Source organism: Camellia sinensis, unplaced genomic scaffold, assembly GCF_055761805.1.
Source record: "Camellia sinensis isolate YWXY unplaced genomic scaffold, ASM5576180v1 Unanchor14, whole genome shotgun sequence".
NCBI classification, from domain to species: domain Eukaryota; kingdom Viridiplantae; phylum Streptophyta; class Magnoliopsida; order Ericales; family Theaceae; genus Camellia; species Camellia sinensis.
The window spans coordinates 6,396,367-6,423,072 of NW_028129020.1; the positions used below are offsets into that span (position 1 = coordinate 6,396,367).

General features: G+C 37.8%; 1 protein-coding gene across 6 annotated transcripts; it reads right to left on the minus strand.

The window, feature by feature from the left end:
* Positions 1-2,886: 2,886 nt before the first annotated feature.
* LOC114268305 (uncharacterized) lies at positions 2,887-25,844 on the minus strand. 6 transcript variants are annotated; one of them, XR_014358180.1, is made up of 6 exons: positions 25,463-25,699; positions 16,900-17,008; positions 5,440-5,504; positions 5,168-5,343; positions 3,974-4,101; positions 2,887-3,337 (listed from the first exon to the last, which is right to left on the minus strand). XR_014358180.1 is itself a non-coding variant. In XM_082911948.1 (6 exons), the coding sequence occupies exons 1-6, from the start codon at positions 25,553-25,555 to the stop codon at positions 3,308-3,310; spliced, it is 582 nt and encodes a 193-aa protein (XP_082768074.1). In that variant the 5' UTR covers positions 25,556-25,808; the 3' UTR covers positions 2,887-3,307. The 6 variants fall into 6 exon arrangements, 2 of the variants coding, with proteins under 2 accessions (XP_082768074.1, XP_082768075.1); XM_082911948.1 differs by having other exon boundaries at positions 3,974-4,082; positions 25,463-25,808; XM_082911949.1 differs by having other exon boundaries at positions 2,887-3,324; positions 3,974-4,082.
* Positions 25,845-26,706: the final 862 nt, after the last annotated feature.

Here is a 26,706-nt window from a genome sequence, read left to right on the forward strand (position 1 = left end):
ATCTTTATCACCATTTAGAACATCAAAAAAAAAAAAAAAACCACGAGAGAGAGAGGAGATAATTTTCATCTTCATCAGAAAACGATCTTCATCACCAATAAATCTGAAAGCAACATCTTCATCTTCATCGCCATCATTTTCCAGATCTGAAGAACAAAAGCCAAAAACAAGAGAGGAAGAGAGAGAGAGAGGAGATCCGTGTGAGAGAGAGAGAGAGACGGAGATACCGTGAGAAGGAGAGAAGAAGCCAACGGTGAGGGAGCTGCCGGTGAGATGAGAGGAGCGGCGGTGAGAGAGCTGCCGGTGAGACGAAAGGAGCCGGCGGTGATGGAGCTTCAGTTGTGTGTGTGAGAGTGAGAGAGAGAGTGAGTAGGCCACTGTGTAACACACAACACACATATATATATTTATATATATGAACACTGTTCAGAACACACAACACTCATATATTTATATATATATAAACAAGGTCGGGGGGTGAACGGGGCGGGGCCGGGGCCGGGGTCGGGGTTGGAAAATGTATCCCCGTCCCCGGCCTGAATATCATTGGGGATTTGTTTTCAAATACCATCTCCGGCCCGTCAGGAGTATTTTTCAAGAAAAAACAGTTCAATTCGGGGTCGGGGATCGGATCCTCGTTGGGCCGGATTGAAATTGCCATCCCTAGCCAAATTGGCTAAAGCATTGACCGAACCAAAGCAATAAAGCTACAGAAATCTATACTATATATTAAGCAAAAGGGGGTTTTTAACCCCCAAGCCTTGTGAGAGCTCCAATATCCCAATCTAAATTTCTTGATTTTTTGATTTAAAAAAAAAAAAATCTTAGCATTTATTAACTTCTCTCAACCCCCAAGCATTACCCTCATAATAACATTTTAATGCATTAAGAACAAGCATAAAAAAAATTCCTTGAAAAGTTCCAACACATATGATTATTATCCCTAATAATAACACTTTAATGCATTAAGAACAAGCATAAAAAAAATTCCTAAATATCTATACTATATATTAAGCAAAAATGGGTTTTTAACCTCCAAGGCCTGTTGGACATTCAATATCCCAATATGAATTTTCTAAATTTTTTATTTTTAAAAAAAAAAACCTCGGCATTTATTGATTTGGTCAAAATCCCCTGATCAGCATTTAAAATCCCCTCATACAAATAATTACAGATACAATCTGTGTATAGTTACTGCAGTACCCTTTTCAACTTCTCTCATACACTATAGTTAGTGATAAGATTGTTAAATTATTTTTATAAAAAATCTTAAAAAACATAATTTATATATTAAAAAAAATCTAAAACAAATATAAATATCTATAATTATTCCGTGCATAGCACGAGTGATAGGCTAATTCCATTTTAAAACAAAAGGGTAGCTTATGTGGTATGAGGACCCCCAAACTCGGGATTTGAGTTCGAATTTCATTCTCCTCTTCTAAGTTAGAATATATATTTGTGTTGTAAATAATATAATATTTCTAAAATAATTTTTTTTAAAAAAAAAAAACTCTTAATTTTAAAACTTTTGAAATAACAATTATAATTTAAAAGACGATATTACCTTCAACTATAAAAATAAATTTTCTTTTCTCATAAAATAAAAAATAAAAACAGTACAAAGTAATTACTAAATCTATGTGGGAATATAAAACCCTTTCAGGAATATAAATATATTTTTTTTAAAAGTAATTCCTAAATCTAGGGTAACTGCTATGTTTGCCAATAAACCCATACACTAAAAAAATAAATACATAAATAAATAAAATAACATGTTCAATTGTTGTTAAGCTAAAATTGTTCAAGAGGTACATGCAACCACAAATGAATGAGAGAGGGCGTGCATTAATACCGTAACTTACTACTATAAAATATATTATGAACTTACCCTTATCAGTTCATAATTTATTATGAATGTGTTTGTATGGTGGAGATTAAATTGATAAAATGTGGAGTCCATGAGTAAAATAAATTTAAACGATTAATTCATTTTTCTGAATAAATTTTGGGTTAATAAATCGAAATTTGTAGTGTTGTATTACTATTATTATGACTAATAACTTGTGCAGGAGGAGCTATGGATGAAATTGAGTTGTAAAAATCTAGGGAGTAATCCATTCTACTTTCAATCAATTTTGATATTCTCATGTGTTATTTTTAAATCTTTATCCAAATTTATAGTCCAAACACAGTTTAAAGAAAAAATCCAAGTGATCAGCAACCGAAGATGCATCTCGCTAGCTTGGAGCAATTGCAACTGGTATCTTTAGAACAAATTTGAAATTAATTAAATCATACATTCAGTGACATGATTAAATGAGATTGGTTAATAAATTGAATAAAACAAACTTGGTTAGTAAATTTATAGTTAAAAATGCAAAAGTTCAAAAAATTTAAATAAAATTTGAATTATCAACTAATTGAATTCTGTCAACAAAAAAAACAAATCGGTTCATATTAAAATTCCGCTTTTGGACATTTATGTATATGTATGTATGTATAAGAGACCTCATATTAAAAATTTGCTTTGAGCCCAGAAAAAAACAGAGCCGATCCTGCTGATATAATAAATTTATAAACAATTTCCACAGGCCACCAGCTATGGAGGGACCACTTGCAGGAAGGAATGTCAATCATATGAAAACTTCAATTTCACCCTCTGTTAACAAGGTGCTGCTGAATGTTAGAATGCATGTTCGAGGGTAGCTTCTCTGTTGCAAATATAGGTTAGCCTCTACATCCAACCCAACCCAACCCAACCCTTTCGGTACTTGATTGACAGGCACCGATAAAGGTAAGAGTGACTTTAGGTGTCATTGCGTGGTTACAATGTTAAAAAGTCAACAAAAAAAAATTTAGAAGCAAAGAGTACAAAAGACTAAGTTGTCACTCCGATAATGCTCATTCATCATTTTCTAACCAAATATTAATTTCTAATTTCAACCCTTTTCAACTACTATATTCCAAAAGTCAAAAATGTATCAGTAGGCTCTTGAGGCCATGCATGACAGTTCTGAAACATAAAATACGAATCAGTAATCAAGAAACAGAGTAACCTTTTTTAACATAGCATATGGCAGTTCTAATCTCCAATCCTTCTGTTTACGGCTTAACGGTCTTCCTTTTGCTGACGGGTCTCTGTTTTCCTTCACACCTGCCAGCCTCCATACGCAGCTCCCTGATTCAGTTTTAATCGAGTCCAAGTAAAATACTCCATTTTTTTCCGGACATTTAGATTCTAGATCTTCTACATAGCTTACTCTCATAGGCATGTCTTTGAATCGATTCATGTCATCTGGAACTTTCAGTAACCGCTCTGCACTGGGAGATACACCTTCAAAATAAATAAATAAATAAATATTTTTTCTTTAAATATCTAAGTGCTTCATGGAAGATTTCTTTATATCACTTGTATAATAATAGGAATGTGCATGTATCCCAGCAATTAGGACCACAAATGAGCCAAGCAGAGCATTGGAGTGTTTGAGCTCGGTTTGTTAAAAATTAGTAGAACTTGGGCTAAAGTCGAGCTTAAAAAATCAAGCTCAATCTCGGCACGTCAAGTATTTGAGAAATTCGAGCTTGGACTCAATTACATAAGCAAGCCAAACTTGAACTCAAAGGAAAAATCAAACTTAAACTAAATTGCATATTAAGAGAAAAGGGGGGAAAATTATGAGTAAAATATAAAAAGAATGTTCATATTAACAATAAATTCCATCAATCAAATATGTAAATTTACACAATCATCAAACATACAGAGAGAAATAAAATATATTTAATAAATTATTAAAAATAAATATTAATTCGTATTCCTTGTATTCACGAGCCTAAAAATCGAGTTTGAACTCATTCATTTAGTAAACGCGCCAAGCTCAAATCAGCTGAGCTCTTCATGAGCAGATCAGTTCGTTCGCAATACTACCCTCCAATATTGAAGAAGCAATGAGAACCTTAAAATAAGTTTTACCTCAAGAGCCAAATCATCAGGTATTTCTCCCAATGCCCCAACTTCGTCTAATCTTTTTTTGTATTGGTGGCTGTAACTCTCAATTTCCTCCACACCGGGACAACCATATCTGATGAAAGATGGTGGTGCTTCAAACAAAATGAAACGAAAGCCAAAAGAGAAATAATAATGCAACTGTGATGCTTCAGGATGACTACAATATTTCATGAAATGAAAATTAACTAATAAAATCATGGAATTTTAGCGTCGAATTATTAGTAATAATAGGTTCTTCCAATTGACATCACCAAGCAACAAGGTTCAATCTAATTTAATGGGTGGAGTACTTACAAAATGCCATGGTTGCATGAATGCTTAATGTTGTTACTCCACATTCTTGAGGAAATTCATGACAATAATGATTAAGATATACGTTTTGATGAATTTTTATATGCGTAACATTTGAAATAGGATTTGTCAGATAACAGTCCCACAATCTTATGCTGCATAGAGCAGATCATACAAAAATATGATTGACTACCCATGGTTTCTATTCTTCTCGAATAGGAGAAAAAGTTGATTGGGGCTCTTGTGAGTAGGGATGGCAATGATGGGCAATGGGACAGATATTCATTCTCCGTCCCCATTCCCCTATTATAATTTTTCCCCATCCACCATGGGGATTACCCTTCCCATCCCATAACAGATTTGGGTTTTCCCCAACCCGAATTTTTTAATATTTTTTTTACTTTAAAAAAACAATTTATTTTTTTTAAAAAAAAATATTTTTTTTTTAAATTTTTCTTATTTTAAATTTTTTTCTAAAAAAATATTTTTTATTTAAAAAATAAACTTATTTAAAAAAATTTAGAATTGGTGGTAGAAGTGGTGTCAAAACGTATGGAGAAATGGGTGAGCACCCATCCCAATGGAGTTTTAAATCATGCCCCTGACCTGACCCGATGGGTAGAAAAACTCGTCTATTTTGGGTCAAGTCTCCATGGGTAACCACTAGGTAAGGTCTCCATAGCCATTCCTACTGGTGAGAGGCTAGGAAACTACACCAAAATTGGGTAGGGGAAATTTTGAGAGGAAAGTGGAAATTTTCCTTTATTTTTATTTACAAAATGAATAATCTCCGGGAATTCAATATCTAGTATGTAAAACTGTAATGCAACAAAGATGCAAGTATCCATGGGAGCATAGAAAGCTTACTCATTTGAAAGTTTGTCTAGTCTCACATAAATGTATCCCCGAGGCGTAGTCTTAAAAGCATAGAGTTTCATATCATCACCAAACTGCAGCAGGATTTCATGGGCTATTGATAGAGCACGTTCACCCCAAGGGCAATTTTGCAGGACAACTCCACCACCATCCCCTCCATCGCCAATCTAAACTTTTTCAAATGACTAATATCAACTAAAATGGAACTGGAGATGGCTAAGGTTAAATTGAGCAGCCAAAGTAACTATCCCAAAACAGCATACCTCAGGCTCAGCATCGTCTTCTTCTTCCCACAAATCAATGGGTTCTACCTCGTCATCCAGTTCATCTGAAAATCTCAACAAACTCAAGTAAAGCAAACATCCAACTAATATCAAACTATTTACAACAACAAACCAATAAATTAACATCAATGCTGTAAAATGTCAAATAAGAAAGAACTTCATCATATAAGACCTAGTTGTTAATTTCCAGCTCCATATCTAAGAGAAAAAATTAAATATACAAGGTCCTACTCTACAGTTCATTATAACTTAAAGAATGACATAATTGCAGCTGCTGCTGCAACAGATACTAAGTGGCCAGTTTACATTATCTAAACATCAAGAAGGGAAAGAAAGACAAGTTTCAACAATTTAAAATCGTAGAGATGAAGCGAGTTCACTGATGTCGTCTGGATCATAGTTTACAATGTCATGAATCAGACTCCTAACCACTTCTTATTTGATGTGTTCATTAACGGGAAAGCAACAATTCTGGGTTGAATTTGTCGAAAGCCACTAGTCCAGTGCCTTTCCTAAAAATGTGGATGTAAGCAAATCATCACTAACAAAATCATAATTGAAAGCACTACAATCATTCAAAAAAATAGCTAAACCAATGCCTGAAGATGAGTAATTCACGTTTGTTTCTAACTCTGATATTACCAATGAAGGTAATAAGTCAGTTAACAAATCAAAACTATTTCTAGTTGCCAATATAGCACTTCCTTATTTTTTTTTTTGGAAGACACTGATTAAGTCAATTGAGGATGGAAACAGATGTCTAATATTTCAGTATTTCACTGTGGTGCCCTTTAGATGATTTCAAGGTGATCTTAGGGATAGAGAAAGAAAGACAACTTCGTCTCCTTACTCTGCTCAAAACCCCTAAAAACATAAATCAAGGGCAAGCATAACATACAGTCTTGAGAAAATGGATCTCCATAAGCATTCCTTTCTTTTTTCACAACCATTTATGAATTTCAAAATACGTTTTATTGTTCATTAAAAAGTTACAAGCCAATCAATTGGTACCACCTCATTGCTCCAATTTTTGTGATGACATTGCCTAGGTAAAAATGTCTACAAGCTGTTCATTATTATTGACGAACTCCAACTGAATTTCTTCTTTACCAACCAAATGCCTGATAAAGTGATGACGTAATTCAATGTGCTTTGTTCGAGCATGAAAAACTAGATTTTTTTGTCATGGCAATGACAGGTATGTTGCAATAAATTGTTGTGGGATCCATTTGCTTTTGATGTAGATTTGCAAGAATTCTTCTAAGCCATACAGCTTCACAAACAGCATCAGTGGCTATAATCTATTCTGCTTCAGCTGATGAGAGAGACAGTGTCTTTCACTTTTTGGAAGACCAGCAGATTACTTTTGAACCCATGCAAAACACATATCCAGATTTTTTTTTCTATCGTCATTGGAACCTGCCCAATCACCATCCAGCAAAACTGTTGTTTTCTTCACATACTTGATCACAAATTTTTCTGTGCCTTGCAACGACTGTTGTAGTCGCTTGACTGCGGGAAAAATGGATTTGACTGGGTTCAGTCATGAATCTGGAAATTACGCTGACTAGATAGACAATATCTGGCCTAGTGTTGGTGAGATACATAAGTGAGCCAACCAGGCTGCGATACAGTGTTGGGTTGACTTTTAGCACTCCATGGTTGTTGAAATTGGCTTGCATGTTGACATCTTGAATCCGTTCAGCAAGTCTTTTGTGTAATTGTCTTAAGAAATAACAATTTCTCCTTTTGCCTGTCGCAATTGAATGCCAAGAAAATATTTCATAAGGTCAAGATCTGTCATTTCATATTCTTTCATTATAGCCTTTTCGAAATCATCTAGCATCACAGAATTAGTGCCTGTGAAAATTAAATCATCAACATAAAGGCAGACGATATGAAAATCTTTGGTACCTTCCTTTTTCACATACAGTTATGGCTCACTAAGACTTCTTGAAAACCACTATGAAGGAAGTATTTGTCTATCTTATTGTTCCTAGCATGTGAGGCCTATGTTAGGCCATAGAGTGCTTTTCTTACCAAATAGACCATATCTTCTTTTCCTTCCACCACATAGCCTTGTGGTTGCTCCACATCTACTTCTTCTAGATCTTCATTTAAAAATGCTGACTTTACATCCAACTGGTGGACCGGCAATTCCAGTTGTGCTACCAGGCCTAGGACTGTTCTGATTGTCTCCATTCGAACAACTGGTGCAAAGGTCTCATTGAAATCTGCTCTAGGTTGTTGTCAGTAGCCTTTTGCAACAAGATGAGCTTTGTACTTTTGAACTAAGTTGTTTTCATTTAGTTTGGTTTTGTAGGTCCATATTAACCCGACCACATCTTTTTGTTTAGGATGATCCACAAGCTCCCAAGTGTGATTTTTGAAAATTGTGAACATCTTTTCATCCATTGCTTTTTGCCAAATTTGATTTTGAGCTACTTCTTCAAAATTTTGTGGCTCACAAGAAAAAAATGCAAAATTGCATGAATCATAAATTTCTCTTAATGGCCATACCTTTCTAATAGGCGATTCTGAATTAGTGTTTGAGTCACTTTCTTCAAAAGGTCTTTGTTGTGGAACTAGTGAATTTGAATAGGAAGAACTTAGCTCGCCTTGGTCTGGATGTATGAATTTTTCTATCTCATGGGAATTTTCCCAATCCCATCCTTTCATTTCATCAAAATGCACATCCCTTGAAGTCACCAATTGTTGGTTTTTGGATCAAAAAGCCGATAACCTTTTGATTCCTCGCAATAACCAATGAAGATGAATTTCTCTCCTTTGGTCAAAATTTTCCCTATGTTGAGAAGGAACGTAGGAATATAAAATGCATCCAAAACTTTTGAAAAAATTTACCATCGTCTTGTGGTTGTGCCAAGTTTTATAGAGAGTTTTGTTGACAAGAGCTTTTGTTAGAGACCGGTTTAGGATGAAAACAGTATTGTTGACTGCTTCTGCACAAAGTCGATAATGGTAGAAAAACAAAGTGGCCATTGTTTGAAGGTGCTTAGTGTTAGCATATTATATTATTATCTGAACTTCATTATATTATTATCTAAGCTTCATTTGGTTTGTAATTATTCTATGCCCTCAGGGCTCGACTTGTAATTGTCTCATCTTGTAAATCCTAATCTTCATTTATAAATAGGGAATGATATTCTATCAAACCCTAAGCTAGTTACTCAAGCTTCATGGTATCAAAGCAAAACCTCTAGGGTTTCGGCTCACCCTTGTTGGTCGACCTTTGCACCAACGACTCTAGGGTTCGAAACTTACCTAAGTTGATCATCTGCTGCGATCTTCAGCTCGTCGTCGTCACTCAATCGCCTTCCTCTCATCGATCTCTGCTTCGTCTTCCTCACTCAGTCGCCGTCATCACTCAGTCGCCTTCCTCTGTCGATCGCCACTCAGCCATCTCTCAATCGATCGTCACTCAGCCGCCTTCCTCTGTCGCGATCGTCACGCAACCGCCTCCCTCCGTCGATCTCCTCAGCTCGTCGACCTCCTCAGTCTCAGCCCGTCAACCTCCTCAGTCGATCTCCTCCGACAATCGATCTTCCAGCCTTCGTCGATCTCTCTCTGGTATACTCTCATCACTGTTTGGTATACTTATGTCGTGTATATAGACCGTACCAATACATATATAAATGAATAACTAAAAAAAAAAAAACACTAAAAAAAAACAAATGGTTTCTTAATTTTGTTATGCTTTTATAGTGGTCATTGTGCCTGTTCTTTCATCACCACCTTCCGGATTTGTGATTGCCACTAGTTTTGTTGCGGGTTAGGTAGTATAGTATGCATGGCAGATTCCACCAGTGTGTCTCCTCCTTCTCAAACACCGAGGAGTGAGTCTCATTATACCTACTACCATGACTGCGAACCCCAACCCTAGTCTGAAAATCACCACCTCTCTATTTAACGGTCAGAACTACCTAGCATGGTCTCAAAGTTTGACTATATTTTTGAAGAGCCGAGGGAAGATGAGGTATGTTGATGGCAGGATACAGGCACCTAGTACCACTGACTCGGGTTATGACCAATGGGAGATTACCAACTCTTTGATTATGGGTTGGCTTATTCATTCGATGGTTCCTGAAATTGGTGAGGGCTACTTGTCTATGGAGGCTGCCCAAGATGTTTGGGATGCTGTGGCTGCCACCTATTCCCGCAAAGGGAATTTCTCACAGGCATTGAGTTGCACCGCTCTATTGAGAGCTCACTTCAGGGGGAGCAGACTATTCTTCAGTATTTCACTTTCCTCACCAACGGCTGGAAACGCCTTGACCACCTGGAAGACTATAAGCCCATTTGCCCTGCTGATTCTGTCGGGTACAAGAAGTTCATCGCACGGGAACGGGTCTTTAAATTTCTGGCAAGCCTAAATGTGGAGTATGATCCAGTTAGGGGTCGAATTCTGGGTATGGACACTCTTCCTTCACTTCAGGAGGCATTTGCCTATATACAAAATGAGGAGAGTCGCCGGTCTGCTATGATGTCCCCTGTCTCTACTGACCGCTCAGCATTACTGTCTACTCCTCGAGATGGCCTCAGCCTGACTCTCATCCCTCCATCTACTGCTAAGGAGTCTGTATTCTGTGATTATTGCAAGAAGCCACGGCATACTTGTGAGACGTGTTGGAAGCTTCATGGGACTCCATCCGGGGGGTTGAGGTGATCGGTCTAGTTCTCGAGGAGGTCGGTCAGGCCAGTCTAGAGGACGTGGTTCCTATTCCCGAGCTCGGGCCCATCAGTCTAGTGCAGTTGATACATTTGATTCTAATTCTGCTTCTGTAGGCCAAGCTTCTGATACTGAGCTGGAGGATGCTTTGCGCCAATTGTTGGACCGCCGGTCTTCTACTACTTTCAGTACAGCTTCCTCGTCCTTTGCCCGCTCAGGTAACTTAGCCTCTTCTCCTTGTGTTTTCCTGTGTCATAAGTCTTTGCCTTGGATTATTGATTCTGGTGCCTCCGATCATATGTCTGGCTCCTCTGATCTTTTCTCTGTCTATAAGCCCTCTTCAGGTCAGGACAAAGTTAGGATTGCAGATGGTACTGTTTCTTCCATTTCTAGAAAAGGTTTAGTCCAAGTCACTCCTACCATACATCTATCTTCTGTTCTCCATGTTCCCAATTTTTCTGTTAATCTGTTATCCTTGAGTCGTCTTACCCAGGATTTGAATTGTAGTATGACGTTTTTCCCTGATCATTGTCTTTTTCAGGACCTTGTCACGAGGACGATTGGCAGTGGTAGTGTAGAAAATGGTCTCTACTTCCTGGATCAACCGAACAAACTTGTTTATTCTTCCACCACGTCTTCTACTACCCCCGCTGATTTATGGTTGTGGCATCGGCGTCTTGGGCATCCTTCTTTTTATTTATTTAAGCATTTATTTCCATCTGGTTTCGCAAATCATCATGTGCCTGACTTTCTTTGTGACTCTTGTCAACTTGAAAAACAACACAGCTTCTTTTGCTCCCAGTTTGAATAAAAGTTTAGTTCTTTTTTATTAATACATTCTGATGTTTGGAGTCCCTCTCGTATCATGTCTGTGAAAGGTCATCGATGGTTTGTTACATTTATTGATGATTTTTCTCGTGCTACTTGGGTGTATCTCATGAAAGATAAGAGTGAGGTTTTCTCTATATTTCGCAATTTTCATAAGATGATTTGTACTCAGTTTGGGGCCATTGTCAAACTATTTCGTTCTGATAATGGCGGGGAATACATAGATTCTGGGTTAGAACAATATTTCTCTTCTCATGGCATTATCCATCAGACCTCTTGCACCAATACCCTTCAACAAAATGGGGTGGCAGAACGTAAGAATCGGCATCTTCTTGACATGGCTCGGTGCATGTGTTTTTCTATGAGTGTGCCTCGGCCCTATTGGGGTGACGTTGTTCTCACCGCTGCCCATCTTATTAATCGTCTCCCTACCCAGGTCTTGCAAAAACAAGCTCCTCTTCACGTCCTCCTAGGTTCTCAGTCCTTGTTTTCTATTCCTCTCAAAATTTTTGGTTGTGTCTGTTTTGTTCATAATCACTCTCCTTCTCGTGGTAAGTTGGACCCTCGCTCCCTCAAGTGTGTTTTCCTTGGTCACTCTCCTACTCAAAAGAGGTATAAATGTTACCACCCTTCTTCTCGTAAGTGGTTTGTGTCCATGGATGTTACTTTCTTTAAGTCCCAGTCCTATTTCTTGTCCTCTCCGGTGTCACACCGTCCTCATTTCCGGGGGAGCCTTGGTGTGAAGTGAGTCCTGTGCTTCCTATGGTGGACCCAAGTATTCTTGCACCACCCTCTTCTACTGTGCTTCCTATGGTGGAACCAGTTGTTCTTGCACCACCCTCTTCTACTGGGACTATAGAACCCAATGTCACCACGGATAAGGACGGGCATGTTTATGTCCAGGACATAGATAGACAACAAGTTAACTGCATACAAGGGACCACTTCTGCTCCTCCACTGCCATCTCCTGCTTCTGATGAGAGTCTAGGTAACTTTGAATCTCTTGAATCCATTGATCTTGATGTTCCTATTGCCAAAAGGAAAGGTGTGAGATCTTGTACTCAACATCCTATCTCACAGTTTGTGTCCTACTCTCATTTGTCATCCTCATATAGAGCGTTTGTGTCCAATATTTCCTCTGTTAGCATTCCTAACCATTTTCAGGATGCTCTTGCTACCTCTGAGTGGAAACTAGCCATGATTGAGGAAATGAAAGTACTTAGGAAGAATGGCACTTGAGAATTGACTGAGTTACCTACGAGCTGTGTTACATGGACTCGCCACTTTGGGGCGAAGTACCCGTGTCGACACGACACGACATGGGTGCGGGTGTGGGATCTGTGTCGGATTCGTCTATTCTCTATCGGACACGGCTCACAGCAACAAAAATGAAAGAGGTAAGAGTAAGAGATAAGAGATAACCTGGTCGAATGATCCAGTCGAAGCTCCATCCGGTCGATCCAGTCGAAGATCGAAGTTCCATCAGTCGATCGAATAGCCGACCACCACAAACGACTTCGAAAGGCCTCTCTCTCTCTCTCGCCTTCTCTCTATCCCTCGCGATCGCGATCTATGGCTTCCCTTTTCTCTCCCTCTCTCTGTCGTTCCTCTCTTGATTCCTTCGTATCCATCTATACATAATAATAATAATAATAATAGTTTATATATAATAATAGTAATAGTAAAGGAACTGAATAATAAATAATAATAACTATTATAATAATAACTATTATTATTATATATTATATAATAATTATTATATAACATATAATATATTTATAAGATAATATATACTTATATATATTAATTAAAAAAATAAATATATGTATGTAAAATAAAATAAAAAAATTAATTGGAACATATTATTTAAAAAATATAATAAATAAATAAAATAATTAATGTATATTAAAATAAAAATATTTATAAAAAAATTAAAAATTTTGACGTGTCCCCTGTTGTATCAGTATTCCCATTTTTTAGAAATTGTCGTGTCCCGTGTTTGCGTGATAATAAATATATATTTTTTTAAGAACTATTTAACGCATCCCCGTACCCGTATTCAAATTTGGATACATATCCACGTATCCTTAATTTTTAATTTTGAAATGTCCGACCCTTAGATACGCAGCCGCACCCGACACCCGTACTCGCGTCCGTGTAACTTAGCCTACGAGCAAACGACCTATGGGATGTAAATGAGTATATACTGTGAAACACAAAGCAGATGGGTCTATTGAGCGTTACAAGACAAGACTTGTGGCAAAAGGGTTCACTCAGACATATGGCATTGATTATCAAGAGACCTTCGCACCCGTGGCTAAGATGAATTCAGTCAGAGTACTTCTCTCTCTAGCAGCTAATCTAGATTGGCCACTTTATCAGTTTGATGTCAAGAATGCCTTTCTCCATGGTGACCTCGAAGAAGAGATATATATGGACATTCCTCCTGGTTTTGAAGATCATCAGACAGAAGGCAAAGTATGTAAGCTTCGGAAGTCATTATATGGTCTCACACAGTCTCCAAGGGCTTGGTTTGAGAGATTCACTCAGGCTATGTTTAAATATAGCTTCAAACAGAGCCAGGCAGATCACACCTTATTTGTGAAACATTCCTCACGTGGTAAGACTACAGCACTTATTGTTTATGTAGATGACATAGTTCTTACAGGCAATGATAGTGGAAAAATACCTCTGTTGAAGAAATATTTAGCTAATGAGTTTGAAATCAAAGACTTGGGAAGCTTGAAATATTTTTTGGAAATTGAAGTTGCTTGCTCTAAGGATGGGGTATTTATCTCACAGAGAAAATATGTGCTTGACCTATTGAAGAAAACTGGGATGCTTGGCTACAAGGCATGTGCCACTCCACTGGAACCCAATCAGAAATTGGGGGATGATGAAGGAGAAGCTGTTGACAGGGGGAGCTATCAGCGATTAGTAAGCTCATTTACCTATCTCACTCCCGTCCTGATATTGCTGTCAGTGTGGTTAGTCAGTCTATGCATGCTCCTCATCAGATTCACTTTAAGGCTGTCATGAGAATCTTGAGGTACTTGAAGTCTGCTCCTGGTAAGGGTCTTTATTTTTCAAAGTATGATCATCTTCGTGTGGAAGCCTATACAGATGCTGACTGGGCTGGATCAGTAACTGATAGGAGATCGACTTCAGGGTATTGCACCTTTGTTGGAGGCAACCTAGTTACTTGGAGGAGTAAGAAACAGAATGTGATTGCCAGGTCAAGTACAGAAGCTGAGTTTAGAGCTATGGCACAAGGTGTGTGTGAACTTTTATGGATCAAGTTATTGTTGAGTGATCTAGGTATTGATCAGACGAACTCCATGCGGTTATACTGTGATAATAAGGCCGCCATCAACATCGCTCACAATCCAGTTCAACATGACAGGACAAAACATGTTGAGATTGATCGTCACTTCATTAAGGAGAAACTCACTAGTGGTACCATTTGTACTCCTTTTGTCCAGTCGGGTGAACAACTTGCTGACATTCTCACCAAGGGAGTTGGGAATAAACCGTTTCATGACATATTAGGCAAGCTGGGCATGAGAGATATCTTCGCACCAGCTTGAGAGGGAGTGTTAACATATTATATTATTATCTGAGCTTCATTATATTATTATCTGAGCTTCATTTGGTTTGTAATTATTCTATGCCCTCAAGGCTCGACTTGTAATTGTCTCATCTTGTAAACCCTAATCTTCATTTATAAATAGGGGATGATATTCTATCAAACCCTAAGCTGGTTACTCAAGCTTCACTTAGAACAGATCGTGGTGGAGAATTCTTGTCTAAAGAATTCACAAGTTACCACAAAAATGAAAGAATCAGGCACCATTCGCCACACTCGGCAAAATGGAGTGGCAGGAAGAAATAACAACACCATTGTCGAGATAGCAAGGAGTATGCTCAAGGCAAAAGGTCTTCCCAACAATTTTTTTGGCAATAGTCAACACTATTGTTTTCATCCTGAACCAATCTCCAACAAAACTCCCTTGAAGCTTGGCACAACCGCAAGCTGATGATAAATTTTTTCAAAGTTTTTGGACGCATTGCATATTCCCTCATTCCTTCTTAATATAGGGAGAAATTTGACCAAAAGAGAGAAAAATTAATCTTCATCGTCTATTGCGACGAATTAAAAGGTTATTGACTTTTTGATCCAAAAACCAACAAATTGGTGACTTCAAGGGACGTGCACTTTGATGAAATGAAAGCATGATGACTTGCATACTTTTAAAAATAAAATTAATTTGTAATACAAATTGCCAAGTTGACATCTCAAGTTCATTTATGTGTGAGATTTTGAAAGATCTTTGTTAGCAACTTGTAGATACTTGGCTTATTTTTATTGGTTGAAAGGGGTGGCAACAATGCCTATATAAAAGCATATTCTTTCACTTGTAAAACACACAAACAACAGAGTAATAGCAATACAAAGCAAAGCAAAGCACTCTCTCTCTCTCTAAATTTCCCTCTCTAGAATATTTGGTCCCACTAAGATTCATATTTACACTTTGCACCCAACATATTTTTGGTATTAGACAAGTGAAACTTTTGCTCACCAAGCAATCTTAGGAAAAGGTAATCGGTGCATTTTTCTAAATATGCATCATTCACATGTTTTGTCATTTTGTTCAATCTTTGGAAGCCCAATTACCATGCCTTTTTGTATCAATTGTTCCAATCCTTTGTAGTTTAAATGACCATATCTAAAATGCCATAGTATGGAATTATTGATTTTGTCAACTTTCAACGCAAAATTTTCACCTAGTGGCATTGTAAGTGGAAACAATTTGTTTGGTGCCATTTTGACAATTGCCACTAGTGAATCTTGTTTGTCTTTTATTTTGCGCTCATCTCCAATAAAATTTACTAGGTATCATTTTTGAATCAATTGACCAATAACACTCAGTCAATTTTGAGCCAAATCAAGGACATATAAAACATCATCAATGAGTTTTGTTTTACCTCCCTTGGTTTGTACCATACTAGTTTATTTGCCTTTGAGACTGGTTTTTGCTTTCCGTCTCCCAATTTGACTTGGAGGAGATTTGGTTGTCCATTTGGACAACGCACTTCCGGTTCCCTATCATGTTGTTGCAACATCCACTGTCCAAGTACCATGTATTGAGTGCATCATGTTGTGTGCTCATGCAAGAGAAGAGCACTTGAGCTAGGTCATTTGAAAATTTTGCTTCACTTTTTTTCTTCTTTTTTCTGATACTAGTAGTCCTGTGAATGGTTTTGCACTTGGTGCGTCTAAAATTACAGCCCTTAGATTGATGATTAGATTTACTACACACATGACAGCTAGAGCCAAATTTTGTGTTACCAGCTCGATTTGTTTCTTGGTGGAAATTTCTTCTCCCTCTTCCTCGGTTATGGTTATCAAAATTCTTATGTCCCGTTCATTGTTGTGGTTGAGCTATTCCACGACTTTTGTTTTTTGGAAGTCTTATTTCTGTGATATTGGGCTTTGATTAGAAAGCTTGTTCAATATTTGCTCCTGCACTTGGTCCGGTGAATCTAGCTATTCTTTTTTCATGGGCTTCAAGAGAACCCATAAGCTCATGAAAAGCGAATTGAGACAAGTCTTTTGATTCCTTAATCGCAGGAACAACATGTTCAAATTTTTGTAGCAAACTTCTTAATATTTTTTCAACAATTTTTCTCTCTTGGATAGTATCTCCATAACTTCTAATTTGTTTTACAATTTATGCAACTCATTTGGAAAAAGATTGGACGGCCTCATTTTCTTTCATGGCTAGATTATCAAAATCACACCACAAAGACTGAAATTTATTGGAGATAACTTCTTCAGAACCTTGGAATTCCTGTTTTAAAATTTTCCAAACATTTCTAGAATATTTTGCACCAATTATTCTAGGAAAAATTGATTTGCTTACCCCCTATTGTATGTTGAGTGACGCATTTGCATCTTTTTTTCTTATTCTCTTTGTACTCCTTTTGTTTGCCTTGTGTCCATGATGCTAATGTTTCCTGATCTCCTGGAGGCTGGAACAAGGAAACCTTCACCCACTATCACCCATTGATCTTGAGAAATAAAGAGGGCCTTTATTTGAATACTCCAATAACCATAATTTTTCCCATCAAATAGGGGTATTTGATATGAAGTATAGTTAAGGTACATAGACAAGGTTTAGAGTAAATAGTATGAACCAAAAAAAAAGGGTTTGGCTCTGATACCAAAAATATGTTGGGTGCACAGTGTAAATATAAATTTTCATTGGACCAAAATTCTAGAGAGAGAAATTAAAAAAACCTAGAGATAAATTTAGAGAAAGCGTCGAGAGATAAGGAGAGAGAAAGCAAGAGCTCTGCTTTGTATTCTTATTGCTCTGTTTGTTGTTGTTGTGTTTTACAAGTGAAATAACATGCCTTTATATGGGCATTGTTGTCAACCCTTTCAACCAATAGAAATAAGCCAAGTATTTACAAGTTGCTAACAACGATCTTCCAAAATCTCACACATACATGAACTTGAGATAACAACTTGGCAACTTGTGATTGCAACTTGACAGTTTATATTACAAATTAATTTTATTTTTAACAGTACGCAAGCCATCACTAACAAAATCAATATTGAAAGAACTACTATCATCCAAGAAAATAGCTAAATCAATGCTTGAAGATGAGTAATTCACTTTTCTTTCTAACTCTGATATTACCCATGGTTATCAAAATTGTGATCCAGATCGTAGGATAGTACAATCCTATGGTCCTAAATTGTCAAAACCATCCAAATCATTGCATGATTGATATTATAGTAGGATCACAAGTACGATCATATGGGATCGTAGGATTGTTGGATTATCATTTTTCACCTTATTTTTAACATGTAACATCCTGATTTGTATTTGTACCTTATTTTTATTAGAAATTAGAATCTTACGATCCTCAATCCTATCCACGAGACCCTCTCACCGAACCTATGTAAGATCCCAATTTTAACAATCTTGATATTACCAATGAAAGTAATAAGCCAGTTAACAAATCAAAACTATTTCTAGTTGCCAATATAGCACTTCTTGTTTTTTTAGGAGACACTGATTAAGCCGATTGAGGATGGAAAGAGATCTTACATTTCAATATTTCACTGTGGTGCCCTTTAGATGATTTCAAGGTGATCTTAGAACCTTTAGACGATTTCAAGGTGATCTTAGAAATAGAGAAAGAAGGACGAATTCGCCTCCTTACTCTACTCCAAGCCCCTGAAAACGTAAATTAAGGGCAAACATAACATACAGACTTGAGAAAATGTATCTCCGTAAGCATTCGTTTCTTTTCACAACCATTTATGGATTTCAAGATATGTTTTCATTGTTCATTAAAATGTAACAAGCCAATCAGTTGGTACTACTAGCTCAATTGGCCAGAATCCTTACTAGTATATACATCTATATTTAGAAAATATGAGGAAGAAGAACTCCGAAAAATATGAGGAAGAAGGAATATATTTCTGTTATATTCAAAACTTCTTATCTTACAAGACCAAATGACACTCCTTATATAGGAGATATTACAAACATCATTATAACCCATTATATGCCACTTATATATTATATATTACCACTATCTACCACTAACATATTGTATACATGCCACTATCTACCACCAACACCACTATCACATATTCTATACATGCCACTATCTACCACCAACACCACTATCATATTATATACATGCCACTATCTTATTATTAACACAAATTTCCAGCACTCCCCCTCAAGCTGGTTTGAAGATATCTTCCATAGCCAGCTTGCTAGTCAGCTTATCAAATTGCTTCTTGTGTAGTCCCTTCGTTAGCACATCAGCTAATTGTTCACCTGTTGGAAGGTAGGTCATACAGATTATGCCAGCATTGATTTTCTCCTTGATGAAATGTTTATCCACTTCTATATGTTTTGTGCGATCATGTAGAACTGGATTATGAGCTATAGATATAGCTGCTTTGTTGTCACAATAGACCTTCATAGGTGTCGGGTGAGAAAGCTTTAATTCTTCAAGAATTCTTTTAATCCACATTACTTCACAGATTCCATGGGCAACAGCTCTGAACTCTGCTTCTGCACTACTTCTAGCTACCACATTCTGTTTTTTACTCCGCCATGTAACTAGGTTCCCACCTACAAAGGAGCAGTATCCGGATGTTGATCTCCTGTCTGTAACACTTCCTGCCCAGTCTGCATCTGTGTATACTTCAACTTGAAGATGTCTATATTTCTTGAACAGTAAGCCTCTCCCTGGAGTTCCTTTTAAATATCTTAAGATCTTATAAACGGCCTCAAAGTGCTCTGCCCCTGGTGAGTGCATGAACTGACTTACCATGCTGACTGCAAAGGCAATATCAGGCCGCGTATGAGACAAGTAAATCAATTTCCCTACAAGTCGCTAATATTGTTCCCTCTCTTTGACTTCTTCAGCCTTAGCAGCTTGTAACTTCAAGTTAGGCTCGATCGGAGTCTCCACCATCTTACAACCAAGCATACCTGTTTCTCCAAGGAGATCAAAAACATATTTTCTCTGATTAACGAGTATACCTTCTTTGGATCTTGCAAATTCCATTCCGAGGAAATACTTGAGGGCTCCCAGATCCTTAATGTGAAATTCTTTTGCGAGTTTCTCTTTGAGGGCTGCTAACTCTGCTTCATCATTACCAGTTAAAATGATGTCATCAACATAAACAATCAAAATTGCAATTTTACTGTCTTTTGAATGTTTATAAAATATTGTGTGATCTGCTTGACTCTGCGAGAAGCCACAACTGATAACTGCCTTCCCAAAGCGTTCAAACCACGCTCTTGGTGATTGTTTGAGTCCGTATAATGACTTGTTCAATCTGCATACTCTGTCGCTTCCAAGACTCTGCTCAAATCCCGGCGGTAGGCTCATGAACACCTCCTCTTCAAGATCACCATTGAGAAATGCATTTTTAATGTCAAGTTGATGTAGAGGCCAATCTGAATTTACTGCAAGAGATAACAGTACTCTGATGGAATTTATTTTAGCAACAGGAGCAAACGTCTCCTGATAGTCGATCCCATAAGTTTGAGTGAAGCCTTTAGCCACCAGTCTCGCCTTGTATCTCTCAACGCTTCCATCTGCGTTACATTTTATCGTAAACACCCATTTACACCCAACTGTTTTCTTGTCTTTGGGTAGATCAACTATCTCCCAAGTACCACTTCTCCTTAAAGCATTCATCGCCTCCATGACTGCTAATTTCCAATTCGGATCATCCAATGCTTCCTGTATATTCCTTGGAACAAACAAGTGTGAAATCCTAGATGTGAAAACTCTATGGTTTTTAGACAGTCTTTGATAGGAGAGGTAATTTGCAATAGGATATTTAATGCAATTTCGGACACCTTTCCTAATTGCTATAGGAACATCAAGGTCGGAAATAGAAGGAATAGGATTACCTAAAATTTCGATGCCAGAACTCGGGTGGACATTCGGGTCATTAGGATGGACATTCGGGTCATTATTCCTCAGATGAAATCGCTTCCTAGTATAAACCTGAAGCTCAGGATTTAGATCATTTTGTAGTACTTCTCCCCCTAAACAAGAATCTTCTTGACTAGGCACCATAGAACTTGGTTCTCCTAAGTGATCATTATCAGACAGATGTGGTTTTTGTGTAGGATAAATGACATTGGGGAGCGGGATAGAAATATCCCAAAAACGGTCTTCTACTCCACTTGTCTCCCCCTGAAGAGAAGTGTTGGGAAAATAGGATTTTCTTTCCACAAATGACACATCCATACTCACATGAAATTTCTTGGTTTGAGGATCGAAACACTTATACCCCTTTTTGTTTGAGGAATAACCCAAAAAAACACATTTTAAAGCACGGGGGTCAAGTTTTGAACGAAATTGACTGGGAACATGAACATAGGCAGTACATCCAAAAACTTTGGCAGGTAAATCAGAAAACAACCTCGTGTCAGGAAAAAAAATTTTGAGACAATCAAAAGGTGTTTTGTATGTTAACACCTTTGTAGGCATCCTGTTTATCAAATAAGAGGCTGTTAAAATTGCTTCACCCCATAAATATTTAGGAACATGCATGTAAAACATTATAGCACGTGCTACTTCAAGTAGATGTTTATTTTTTCGTTCTGCAATGCCATTTTGTTGAGGGGTATCCCGACATGTAAATTGATGAAAAATCCCATTTTTTTTCAAAAACTCACCCAACTGCTCATTGAAATATTCTGTTCCATTATCAGAATGTAAAATACCAATTTTGGTTTGAAATTGGTTTTCAATCATATTGTAAAAATTTGTGAATAAATTTTTCACGTCAGATTTTTTATTCATCAAATAAATCCAACATAAGCGGGTATGGTCATCAATAAATGTAACAAACCATCTTTTACCAGAAAGAGTAGTGATTTTAGAAGGGCCCCAAACATCACTATGAATCAAATAAAAAGGTTTGGAAGCCTGGTAAGGTTTTGGCAAATAAGTAGAGCGATGAAATTTTGCAAAATTGCAACTTTCACAATGAAAAGAAGAACAATCAATCCCTTTAAATAATTCTGGAAATAAATGTTTCAGATAAAGAAAACTAGGATGTCCTAGCCTATAGTGCCATAGCATTATTTTTTCTCGAACAGAGATTGAACTAGTACTATTAAAGCTCTGAGCTTTTTTATTACTAACAGGTACTTCATCAAAGTAGTAAAGACCTTCAAGCATCCTAGCACGCCCAATCATCATCCCCGAGTTCTAGTCTTGAAATTCACAATGGGATTCAAAAAATGTAACACGACAATTAGAATCCTTAGATAGTTTACTGACAAACAAAAGGTTACAGGCTAAGTTGGGGACGTGAAGAACAGCATTGAGATTAATTTTCTCAGTTAGTTTAATAAATCATTTTCCTGCAATAGGTGAAAAACTACCATCGGCTATTCTGATTTTGTCATGACCAGAACAAGGGAAATAGGTACTAAATAAATGGGAAAAACTAGTCATGTGATCGGAGGCACCGGAATCTATGATCCACGGAGAGAAGTTTAGGCAAGAGAAGGCTTTAAGATTTCTACCTGTTTGTGCCAACAAAACACTAGGAGTACCGGATGAGGAGTTGGATTTTATCAGCTTTAAGAGTTGATCAATCTGCTCTTTGTTGAAGGGACCTGAATCGGCTTCATTAGCGGTAGGAAAGCCACGATTCTTCTCTCCTTGTTTGCTGCTTTTCCAGTTGACAGGTTTGCCATGGATCTTCCAACATGTTTCGCATGTATGGCGAGGCTTGTTGCAAAAATCACACCAGACCCGTGGCTTATCATCAAACTTGCGCTGGTAATTTGCAGCCTTGTTGGTCGCAACATCGCTAATTAAAGCAGAAATTTCAATTGATTCACCAGTATCTTTTTTCTTAAGCATGACGCTCCTTCGGCTCTCTTCCCTTCTGACTTCGGCAAATACTTCGCCAATGGATGGGAGAGGAGGTCTGCCAATAATTCTTCCTCGCACTTCATCGAACTCAATGTTGAGGTCGGCAAGAAACTTGTAAATACGGCTGTCTTCCACAGTTTTCTTGTGGTGGTTGCAGTCGTCAACCGATTTCCATTCGTATGTGTTGAATATGTCAAGATCCTACCACAACCTTTTCAACGAATTGAAATATTTGGTGACGGAATCATCTCCTTGACGAATCTCTCCCAACTTCAAAATTAATTCGAAAACTTGAGATTGATTTCCTAGGTCAGAATACATCTGACTAACATTATCCCACAACTCTTGTGCAGTAGTATAGCACATGTAATTAGAGCTTATATCCTCCTCCATGGAATTGACCAACCATGTCATAACCATGGAGTTTTCAGCGTCCCAACTGTCGAATAGCGGATCATTAACAGCAGGAGCCTTCTTGTCACCAGTGATGTAACCGATCTTTCCTTGCCCACGGATATACATCCGGACAGATTGTGACCAGCGGAGAAAATTATCACCATTTAGGCGGATGGTGGTGATTTGAACAGAGTGAGAGTTGGACGTTTTCACCGGAATGGCAGCGGCAGGGGTTGAAGTGGTTTCGGACGTGACTTCCGACATGGCTATGACGGTTTTAGGGCTGCTGTGTTTTTTGTTGCTCTGATACCAACTTAGAAAATATGAAGAAGAAGAACTCCGAAAAATATGAGGAAGAAGGAATATATTTCTGTTATATTCAAAACTTCTTATCTTACAAGACCAAATGACACTCCTTATATAGGAGATATTACAAATATCATTATAACCCATTATATGCCACTTACATATTATATATTACCACTATCTACCACTAACATATTATATACATGCCACTATCTACCACCAACACCACTATCGCATATTCTATACATGCCACTATCTACCACCAACACCACTATCATATTATATACATGCCACTATCTTATTATTAACACAAATTTCCAGCATCTATCTTTCACAAAAGTATGGGAGCCAACAATTTTTCTCGTGAAGATGAGCATTTGAAGCTTGAGGGAGTTGGTTTGGTAAGTTTATATGGGTGTAACTAAAATAATACTAAGGTTGGAAGTAAAAGATTGAGCCAATCTTACGCACCAGATATTAACCCATACAACTTCCCAATGGGTTTTTTTGCCATCAACATGCACATGAAAAGAGAACTTGTTTGGATTGAGTGATTTGGTGAGAAACGAAGAAAAAGATAACTCTTTTCTCATGTTTGGTTTACAAGTTAGGTAAGAAATTATGAGAAATAGTTAATAGGTTTCATTTCTCACCAAAAGGTGAAAATTGGTGGAATATGAATTTATTGGTTCTGTACTTTTTATAATACCAAGATTGTCTATTAAAATTTACTAAATAAAAAAAAAGTATAAAAAAATCACCCATGCACTTATATTAATAATTACATACTTTGTTTTCCTACACGTCCAAAGATGATAGTGAAACATTTCTTTTGTATTCTCACCTAGATGAATTTTCTTTTCTCAAAATAGATGACACCAGAATCATTTATTTTCTTTTCTCCCACCATCCAAACAGACCGCTAGAGTACAGGCTCCCTTCGGATAGAGATGGCAATCGGAACCCGGCCCGACGGGGACCCGACTCCCCGGCCCCGAATTAAGTGGTGATTTCCCGAAAAATACCCTCGACGGGCCGGGGACGGTATTAAAAAATGTATCCCCGGTGATCTTCGGGCCGGGGACGGGGATACGTGTTTCAGTCCCGGACCCGGCCCGACCCCGACCCCGATCCCCGCCCCGAATAATCCCCGATGTAAAATTACTAATTTGCCCTTCCGTATATATATGCGCGTGTAGGGTTTTGTGTTGAAACACTGCTCAGTTCTCTTACACACAACACAAAACAAAACACGCTTCTCTCTCTCTCTCTCTCTCTCTCTCTCTCTACGCCGTTGCCAAGAGCTAGGGTTTCGCCGCTGCTCGTACCGCCGATCGTCACCGCCACCGCCACAGCCGATCGTCCATCGCCGTACATAGCTCAGTTCTCGTCCGTAACCGCCGATCGTCCATCACCGCTGCTCGTACCTCGCCGCCGATCATCCTCCCTCACTGCCGCTCTCTCTGTCACACAACGAACGACGTTCCTGCTCCTCCGTTACCACCGATCTGAAGCCACCACCACCACCACCACCACCGATATGCAGCCACGACCATGACCAGGACAGATCGTGATGAAGCCCCCTCTCTCTCTCTCTCTATATATATACATATCTGTTGTTCATTGATGCACAAATTTTTTTTTTTCCAAGTTATTTATATTATATCTGTTGATGAACAATATATCTGTTGTGTGTGTGTGTGTAACACAGTGTGTTGAACAGATCTGTAATGTATACATACAGATTTTTTTTTTTTTTTTTTTTTGTTCTTGTGTTTGTAATATGTGTTGTTAAAAAAAATTTTGTTTGTTGATCTGTTGTTGAAAAAATCTCTCTCTGTTTGTTGATGAACATGTTGATCAATTGGTCGGGGAATTTCGGGGTCGGGGAAACTCGATCCCTGTTAGGGGACGGGGACGGGGGTGGTTATGGGTTCCCCGTCGGGGATCGGGGCCAGGGACGGGGGTATTTCCACCATCAGGGATCGGGGACGGGGAGTGTCATCCCCGGCCCCGCCCCGTTGCCATTCCTACCTTCGGACAGCATTTGCTTCCCAAAGCGGGGAGAGAGGGAAAAAAAAAAAACAACAACAACAATTTTGTGTCAAAAGCAATATCGAAAAAAATGCTTTCCCAAAAACTGGGTTACTAGGACTTTAATCAAATACTTGGACGACATACCGTAGGGAGAGAAAACCAGAAAATATTAATCAATCAAAACAAACTCAATCCACGGTTCTTGAACAGTGTATGTATGTATATATACACAGAAATGCATAAAATTAAACACGCAAGAATAATTAATCGGCGACAATAACAGGAAAGAAATGAACTTACGGTCAAGTAAGGTTTCCTGATTTTGATCATCAATATCTTGAGGCGTAGTAGTAGTAGTGGTGGTGGGTTTTGAAGGAATAGAAAAACCCACATGGAAAGCGTGATGGTTACAGTAACAACTAGAAGAAGAAGAAGAAAAGGGAGAGTGAGGGTTTAGGTTTGTTGGTGGGTTGAGAGAGAGGAGCTCGTGATTGAGGACAAAGGTGATTGAGGAGCTCTGTAACTTCTTTTGTAGACTGGTTGTAACAAACTCTTAATCCTCATGCTCATCCTCTCTCTCTCTCTCTCCCTCCCTCCCTCTCGAACCTCTAATAGGGTAACAAACAGCAATTCTTACTCCATCTATATTTGAACCATTTATTTTTGGCTGATCAATTTATGTGAACATTTGTCTTTTATTTGAAAATTTATATATGAACAAAACAAATAACTTATATTTAAATTTGTTGTAAATATGTGAATAGAATTTTTTATTAAAATAATAATAATAATGCTAAAGGTAATTTACACAAACCACTTTTGAAATTTATCAAAAATTATCAAATTTTTTTTTGTTTTTGGTACATCGGAAATGGAAATCAAAACAAACAGGCAAAACAAACAAACAAAAAAAGAAGAGTTAGGAGTCCCCAGAACGATATCTGAGATAACTCTGACCAACCATATCCGCAACTAATTGACCTCGAATTTCTTCAGGAGGATCATCCATCACAACTAGCACTTCATTTTGATTTGCCCCCATTTTAGCAAGACCATTAACACTCATATTGCCCTCCTCTTGACATGTTGAATCGAAAAGCTACATCTTCGAATGAAAAACTTGGAATCCTCCACTAAACTTCTCAGAGGGGAAAAAACATCAATGTTTCCCTTTAGTATATCAATAGCATATTGGGAATCTGTCTCGATGCTAAAATCCTTATAGCCTTTCTCGAAAGTTATCATCAAACTCCTATATTAAGTCCAAATCTCCGCTTCAATGCAAGTACAATTTGTGAGCTTTTCGAAATAACCACAAAGCCAGATGCCTCTCGCGTCACAGATGAGGCCCCCAAAGCCACCATCACCTAGATCTCCTTTCGAGCTACCATCCGTGTTCATCTTTAATCTACCTAGAGGAGGAAAAGACCAATCAATTAGCTCATTGTTCAAAAATTATCATATATGAATCAAGAACCCATGTGGTAAAGAAACCACATCTCTCATTCCCTTCAATTTATTAACATATTGGTTTATGTTTCCTT

Excerpts from the sequence above, each read along its gene's own strand:
- LOC114268305 (XM_082911948.1), bottom strand. The coding sequence starts at position 25,555 with ATGTGGGTTTTTCTATTCCTTCAAAACCCACCACCACTACTACTACTA. Across the intron at positions 5,505-16,899 it reads CACTCAACATACAATAGGGG|ATGAACTGGATGACGAGGTA; the intron begins GTAAGCAAATCA and ends TGAGATTTTCAG. Across the intron at positions 5,344-5,439 it reads AAGACGATGCTGAGCCTGAG|ATTGGCGATGGAGGGGATGG; the intron begins GTATGCTGTTTT and ends GAAAAAGTTTAG.